At 39.1% G+C, this 8,444-nt stretch overlaps 1 protein-coding gene across 1 annotated transcript in view; it reads right to left on the reverse strand.

Moving 5' to 3' along the window:
• Nucleotides 1–5,560, reverse strand: part of NNMT (nicotinamide N-methyltransferase) — an 18,393-nt gene extending 12,833 nt beyond the window's left edge. Inside the window, exons 1-2 of the mRNA XM_008577827.1 lie at nucleotides 5,278–5,560; nucleotides 4,300–4,507 (exon numbers count right to left, since the gene is read on the reverse strand). Of these exons, the coding sequence (XP_008576049.1) occupies nucleotides 4,300–4,507; nucleotides 5,278–5,431 (362 nt within the window). The 5' untranslated portion in view covers nucleotides 5,432–5,560. The remainder of the gene's footprint in view (nucleotides 1–4,299; nucleotides 4,508–5,277) is intronic.
• Nucleotides 5,561–8,444: the final 2,884 nt, after the last annotated feature.

An 8,444-nucleotide genomic window follows, 5' to 3' on the forward strand; every position in this document is an offset into this window, starting at 1 on the left:
TATCTCAAAGTACTCTCTAATTTCCCTGTGATTTTTCTTTTTACCCATTGTTTATTTAGGACTGTGTTGTTCAATTTCCACAAACTAGTGAATTTTCTAAATTTCCTTCTGTTATTGTGGTCAGAAAACATATTTTCTATGATCTTAGTCTTTTTTAATGTATTAAGACTTGTTTTTTGGCCAAAAAAAAAAAAAAAAAGAGAAAACCCTATTGAATCTACAAAAAAGGCTACTGAAATTAATTAGTGAAGTCAGCAAGGCCACAGGACACAAGGGCAATGTACAAAAAATCAATTGTATTTCTATATACTAGCAAATGAAATAAAAGTGAAATTAATAAAATAAAATAAAAATGAAATTTAGAAAATATAACTAGCAATAGCATTAAAAAACATGAAACGCTTAGGAAAAATTTAACTACAAAACATTGCTGAGAGAAATTAAACAAGTCCTAAATAAATGGAGACATTACAGACTATTCTCCTAAATTTATCATTAAGTCCAAAGAAATTCCAATCAAAGTCTCACTAGGCTTTTTTTGAAGAAATTGACAAGCATATTCTAAAATTTATGTCAAAATATAGTGGCACTAGAATTTCCAGAACAATCTTGAAAATGAACAATGTAGGAGCATTATACTACCTGATTTTAGAACTTACTATGTCATATGAAAGTAATAAAATATCAGTATAAAATAACAGAGTTAAGCAACTCTGGATGATAGCGAAATGTTAATTGGGAAAAAAATTAAAACCCCTAGTTTATTCATACTGCTGTTTAATAAACATTTGTACCACCAATGAGTCACCTTGAGAACTTACATTTGACATCCACATTTACTACCAATAAAGCAGTGTATCAACAGTATGTAAGAAAATGAATATAAAGTTTAGAATACTCCTAATAACCTTGAGAGGAAGAAAATTGCCAGAATTCAGCAGACCATTAATAGACAATCAGAGGTTAAAGAAATTTGAGTATTGGGACCTTTCAAAATCCTCTCTACGAGCTACTTGAAGTTGTACAATAATTTGTTGTTGACTGTAGTCTCCCTACAGTGCTCCAGAACACCTGATCTTCTTCCTCCTGCCCAGCTGCAACTTTGTATCCACTGACCACCCTTTCTCTATGCCCCCTTTCCCCTACCCCTTGTCCATCTCTAGTAACCACTATTCTACTCTCTACTTCTATGAGATCAACTTTTTAGCTTCCACATATGAGTGAGAACATGTAGTATTTCTCCTTCTGTGCCTGGCTTATTTCACTTATTTTCTCCAAGTTCATCCATGTTGCTTCAAATAACAGAATTTTATTCTTTTTTATGGACAAGTAGTATTCCATTGTATTTTTTATCAAATAATCCAGTGATGGACTTTGAAAATGGTTCCATAACTTGGCTATTGTAAATAGAGCATGTGACAAGTGTTTGAGGTGTTGGGTATGCTAATTACCCTGATATGATCATTGCAACACTGGATAAATGTTCCTGAATATCACACTGTACCCCATAAATATATACAATCCTCATGGGTCAATTGAGAAAAAATAAATAGAAAAAGAAAAAGAATTCCAGGACAGAAGTAGATTACAGGTTACCAGAAACTGGGGGGAAGGAATAATGGAAAGTGATTACATAATGGGTACAGACTTTGTGTTTAGGATGATGAAAAAGTTTTAGAAATAGATACAGGTGATGGTCACATAGCGTTGTGAATATAATTAATATTAAGTCCATGCAATTGTATGTTTAAAAGTTGTAAAAGTGGCAAATCTTATGTTATACATATTTTACCACAATTAAAAAAAAAGAAACACTATTTTGAACACCATAAAGTGTTCAAGCTTTAGATTCTAATTCAGGTTCCAACATTTTATGCAAACTCACCACATAAAATCTCTGATTTACATCAGGAAGGGCAGGAGGTATGGAGACTCCCCACTTTACCAAAGCAATCACTGTCATAAATCACTATAGTAAAAGTTAAAAAAACAGAGCCTTATTTCTCTAGGGCTGTGCTATCCAGTATGGTAGCCACTAGCCACATATGACTATGAAGCATTTGAATATGATTAATTTGAATTGCAATGTTCTATAAGGGTAAAATACACACCAGATTTTGAAGACTTAGTATGAAAAACTTAGTAATACTTTTTATATTGATTACATGTTGAAACAATAATATTTTGGATATATTGGGTTAAATAAATGTTAACATTAGAAAAAAAGAAATTCAAGTAGAAGCTGACATTAGAGTTAATTTCAGAAGATAGACTGACTCTCAGGAATAAACAAAAGTGGGCACGCAGATGGAAATCAATTATAAGTGCAATTATAGAGAAATGAATTGACCATCACTTCCTAAAGAGAGCGGAAGCAGGCATATTCTTTAGGAATATAGTAAACCCTCATGATTTTACATTGATCCCTGGGATTCAAGAATGTTACCTCAATTCTCCTTGTTCAGGTTCTGGAACGTGGGGGTCTCCCTCGATATCTCTCTCTCCTCACACCACATAACCAATCATTACCAACTATTATCCATTCTAGCTCAGCTATTAGTCTCCAAACCATTTACCTCTCTCCATCGCCATAGTCCAAGCCACCATCACCTCTCACCTGGACTTAGATTGTCTCCTTTCTCCGTCTTTTGTTCCACTGTAAGCTCCTCCAATCCATTCTCCACACAGCAGCCAGAGAGAACATTGCAGATGTAAATTGGGTCTCATCACACTCTCCTGGCCATAACTCTAATGCCTTCTCATTACACTTGAAGTTCATGATCTTTGACTTGGCCTAGAAGGCTCCAAATAATCTGTCCCTTGCCTGCCTTTCCTAATGTGAGTTCTGGGAGAAAAGGGCCCTCCCCTGTCCTGTCCACCATTCTGTCTCAGTAGCTAGTACTGTGGCACATTATAGTTGCTTCATATAGGTTTGTTGAATGAATGAATGCTACTTCCTTTAACCATGAGCCAAAAAGTGTTAGTACTTGTTTCTTGAGAGAGATTGTCTCGCCAGGAAATTAGAGACTTTTCCTTGGATATGTTAATTTAAATATAGACGTACTTTCCCATTGTGAATGAAAAGACAAAAAAAGGAAAGACAGGGGATGTTGCGCAATACATACCGTGTGTAGCATATAAGCAAAATGGGGGGAAATATAGCAAAAAGTGGATTGGAGGCATGAGGAGAGAGAGAGTCATGTGAAAATTAAATCATGGGTAGAGGAGGGGAAAGACAGGAAAAAGGTTTAAAAAAAAAAAAAACCACAAGAGCATAAAAACAGAGAAAGGAAAGTATAACTAAGCATATAAGAAATAGCAGACAGGGACAGCAGGATCCCAGAAGGAGAAATACTCGTCTTTTCATGCAGTTTGCAAAGGAGCCTGCAGGGTCTTGGCAATATTAACAGCAGCAAAGACATGATGCTCCAGGAGGTTGGTCAGTTCGGCAGGAGAGAGGACACTGCAGGACAATCAGCAAAAGATGGAGAAAGACAAAGTGAAACACAGACCTGGCCACCTCTGACTGGCCGGCTGTTGTCAATTTCCTGTGTGGGCAGAAATCAATAATTTAAACAAAACTCACTTGTATAAATTTACTTCAACATGTGGTAGTGTAAGATTTTGACCATTAGTTGTGAGTATGTAAAGCTCTAATTTTATGGATGGTGGGTAATAAACTCTTTCCAAATAATTCCTTTATGTTGCTTATCTCGGTTTCAAAACCTAGTCAGCTTTTTGTTGTATCTGGTGGTGTCAGCACTGGCCACACTCACAGCCAATTCCTATGGGCTGGGATGACTAGCAACAGAATGGCACTGGGGTCAGGGGAGAGGGCAAGCCCTGATACCCAGAAGCTGCTGGTGAGGAGTTGGGCTAGCCTCTTACTTGAAGTTGTCCTAAAACTAGGTCCCATGGTACCTGACCCATACACTACCTCCACACCCCACAGGCCTGGAAAGATTGTGTGTCCATTCCTCTTAGCTCAGTATCCATCTCTTTGACTCTTTCCCTGTGTCTTTTCCTGTTCTGGTGCATGCACTCACATGCATACACACACAAGCCCACAAACACACACACACACACACACACACCTGTATCTCAGTTCTGTCTCTGTCTCTGTCTCTGTCTCTCCCCCCTTAGCTTTCATTCTCCATTTGGATTTCTCTTTTGTCTCTATCTTCCTGTCTCCCTTGTTTTTTCAACTTGGAATCTAAAGATAATTCTTGTTTCAGAAAAACCAACTATCACTCCACTCAGGTAGCCCCAGCAAGCCAAGAATCAGATCAATTTCTCTACCTGTTTCCCTCAAGATCACACACATAGGTCACCACTGGGGACCAGTCAAAGGCGCCAGGCTCCTTCTTCAGCCACTTTTCCAGTTCCTGCAGGTTCTGGTCTGTGTAGTCAGTGACGATGATCTCCTTGAAGGATTCACAAGCAGAGAGGAGCTGGTAGATGGTGGGCCCAGAGCCGATGTCAATCAGGAGGTCTCCCTTCACACCATCTGGGTTGGACAGGGGAATGAAAAAGGGCGGTCAGGAGCCATGTGGCAGTGGACAAAGCTGAATTTACACTGTCTTCACTGTGATTGTGTTGGAGATCCCCAAAGTCATACCACCACTATTCACAACTCTTCCCTCAAATTTTTTTTTTAAAACATCTTTTCATTTTCTATTCCCCAATCCAAGGTTCAGGTATGTTGATGGGCTATTTTAAAGTCTAGGAGATGGAAAAGAAGATCTACATCTGGTGTACAAACCAGTGATCCAGAAAGACTGCTACACAAAAAAATGTAAAACTATTAAGGAATACTTTCGGAGAAAATTAATTTTTTTAAAAAATTGACTTTACATAATGTCTTTCTCCAAAAAGCTCCCAGTTCTTCATATATTGGGAGGTCTTTGTCTCATGCATATTCACAACATTCCTTCGAGTTAGAAACAGAGTAAGTGTTAGAATCTTCATTTCTTATATGGCACATTGAGGTTAATTGGCTCCCTCAAGTCACCTAGCAAATCAGTGTAGACTCAAGGACAGCACTTGGGCCCTCTGGTTTCCCTTTTGCATGACCAGATGAGATCATGGATATACAAGCATTTTGTAATACTGTAAAGTAGCTATGCCAACACTGGTTTTTATCCTAGTTAAATAAACAGGTGATGCCACAGAGGCTGTCAAATAATGATGACTGGACACAAAACCCAGTCATGCCCTGAGACTCTGTCTCTATGACTCAAATTTAGAAAAAGACACACAGGCAACAGACAAACTCACCTAGGCAGAATATCTTAAAAAGGTTTTTCAGAACATGCCTCAGAATCTGGTCTTCTGCAGAGTTTCTGGTCCCAAAGTTGTAATATTTTTCTAGGTAATCCCGAGGGTTAAAATGGCTTAGATAAGCATCCTTAGAGGTGAAGCCAGATTCCATCGTGTGTCACTTCTGTGCCACTGGCCCACTGTCCTCCTTCCCTCTCCTCCAGAAGCCAGGGAGTCACCCTGCAGAAGTTGTCTTCCTGAGTCTCAAGCTATCAATCTTCCTTCTGTATCGGTTCAGCCCACCCCTTAGAGATAGATGTTTGGTTAAACACTAACTGAGACCACAAACGTTCTGGCTGTTCTAGGAAGTGATGAAATTCCTGGGGAGGAGAGACTAGGAGAAAGTGGGAGTGGTAGGGGGAGGACCCTGCTCGGCCAAGGGGTGAAGGACAGCCACAAGGGTCGTAGTAAGAGACATCATCTGGGCTTATCAGGGAAGTTACGCAACTCAGAGAAGGACTCAAGTTCAGAGAGATGCATCGTTTTCCAAACGCATCATCATTCCTCTCATTCTTGCAGCGACTCCCCCAGGAAAGAGAGTCACAAAGAACGGTTTAAATTTAATAATCTGAAAGAAAGAAAAGAAAAGAGGAGAAAGACAAGGACAGGAGACGCGCTCCAGGCTAAGGAATGTTAGCCAAAGAAGAAATCTCAGAGGAAGTCTGGAAAGAGTAATTTTAAAAACCTGAACAAGGCTTTCCGCAAAGTCTAGGCAGCTGGCAGTTCTGCAACCCTCCCTGCCAACCCCCCATCCCTGCCCTACGCATCTGCAGTTTCACCCACCACTCCCTCCCGTTGCTGAGGATCTGACAAGCGCCGTCTCCCCAAGCCTCGCCACTCCCTTCATCAATCCACATCCTGATAGTTCTTTCGCAGTGAACTTTAAGCCTCCCTCACTTCCTTTAAGAATTCCTTAAATTTCCATTTCTGAATTTATATTGTCCTTAGAATTCATTCCACCCAGTCAAGCACTTGATTCTGTTGTGATATATTTGCTCCTGGTTTTGTCTCTGTCAAATTATCTTCCCAAGCTAAAGTTTATGTAGATGACAGAATAAATCACCAGCTCTTTTAAATCAAGGACTGTGGTTCTGTAGTCTTTATATTCCCTACTCAACATCATGGTTGGTCCACCTACCAGGTGTTCAAAGTCCTTGTCAATTAATTGACTATTGTCATATTGTACCAGGAACAATTGCAGTGAGTGCCCCAGCATTCCATGGTTGGTGACTTAGCAAGGGCCCATTTGGTCACAAGGCACAGAAACTCACTCAGAGAATCTCAAGTAAAAAGATAAGTATTATAGGAAAATATAATGGAAACAAACTGCAGGGTTTCAAACTGTGCCTTATAAACCAAAAAATAATTAATCTTCTTCCTTTCTTTTTTTTTTCTTTTTTACTCTATTTCTTTTTGCCTCTTTTTGAAGGGCTAGCGGTCTCTATTCTCTGAAACGGGCTTCTTCCTTTGCTCATATGCTGCAAAACGGTTCCATTCTGGCTGTTCTGAATGGGCCTCCACACCTGAACTTAGCTCAGTCATTGACCCTGCCCACTAATTGGTGTGTGTGGTGGGGGAGGAGGACTAAAGAAAATCTGTGTGGTATTAAAGACTGCTCATTGTGGGAAATTGGATGCTATAAGCAAATGGTACCAGATTACTGCAACTGTTGGGTCTCCAGAGTCAATTCACAGACTTTAAGCAAGGTGCCTCTGTGCATAATCCTAAAACACTGCTGCTGGAACAGAGCCACTTCCTGCTCTGCTGGCTGCCCTGATAAAGAACGACAGTGGGGAGCACCCAGAAGGTCAAAAGACACAAGTTCCTATCCTGGTTTGCCAGCAACAGTTTGTATAATAGGCAGTTAGAAAAACTAACTTTTGAGACTCTTAAGCCTCAGCTTCAGTGTACAAAATGGTAATAATAGTACCTGTTCTACTCTTCAACACAAAGTACTGAGATATTTAAATTATAGCTCCCTTTATGTTGAATCCTTACTTTGGGAAATGTACCTATTCCCATTCCTGGGCCAATTAACCAGAGAAGTTTAAAAATTGTGGTTATGTAGCTTCCATGTGGTCTTGATACAGCACCCTTTGCTCCTCATCTCACCATTAATTATTTCCCACCCTTTCCAGAAGCTCCCAAGATTTATAGTCAGGATCAGATTTTACCACAGATGAGAATCTGCTTTCTTGTAATGGCCCTCTACCTACTCTTACATGAATGTGTGATATCATTATGAATATATGGATGCACACATAAAGGAAGAAATGAAGGGTAAGAAGGATGAAGGGAAGGAGGAAGTAAGGAATGTGTGCCATTTCCATCTAGTCTGGAAGTCTGGTTCACTGGTGGCTGCTCTCCCCATACGGTTTTCTGGTAAAGCACTTGGTTTATTATCTTAGGTCATGACCTCATGAGAAAGTTGTGCTACAATATTTAGTGTACAAAAGATCAGAGTTGTAGGGAACTCTCTCCCAAAATGCCATACTCTAGATTTTAGAGGTGCTAGATCAAATCTGTTGCTAGAATATATTATAGAAACCAAAAGTATAAATACTAGCCTTGCTTACATTTGTTAGAAAAAAGTTTCCACGTATTGACATACCAGTTTCTAGTAATAGGTCTGACCCCCTCCCAAGATATACCCTCTTCCTGAAAACCACTAAAAATTCTGATAGATAGATATAAATTATATATACATATCTAATCTGCAGAAAAGTTTAACAGAATGTTAGACATAATTGAAGAGAGGATTTGTAAGTTGGAAGATAAGCTAATAGAAATTATCCAAAATGTAGAAGAGGGAGAAAGAGTAATGAAAAAATGAAAAAGAAAACTAAGAGAGAGAGAGTATGGAGTGGAAAGGTCATACTAATATATGTCAAACTGGAGTTCCTAATGGAGAAGAGAGATAGACTAAATCAGAATAACATTTGAAGCAATAAAGGCAGAAAATTTTCCAGAACTAATGAATAATACTGTATCAGTTAAAATCTAATCAGTAGACAGAACCACATCAGCAATTTTTTTTTTTTTTTTTTTTTTTTTTTTTTTTTTTTTTTTTTTCCCTCCCCCGCAACGGATCCCAACCCCCTGGGTCCCCCCCCCCCCCGCCCGGG

This window comes from Galeopterus variegatus, unplaced genomic scaffold, assembly GCF_000696425.1.
Source record: "Galeopterus variegatus unplaced genomic scaffold, G_variegatus-3.0.2 Scaffold1584, whole genome shotgun sequence".
Lineage (NCBI taxonomy): Eukaryota > Metazoa > Chordata > Mammalia > Dermoptera > Cynocephalidae > Galeopterus > Galeopterus variegatus.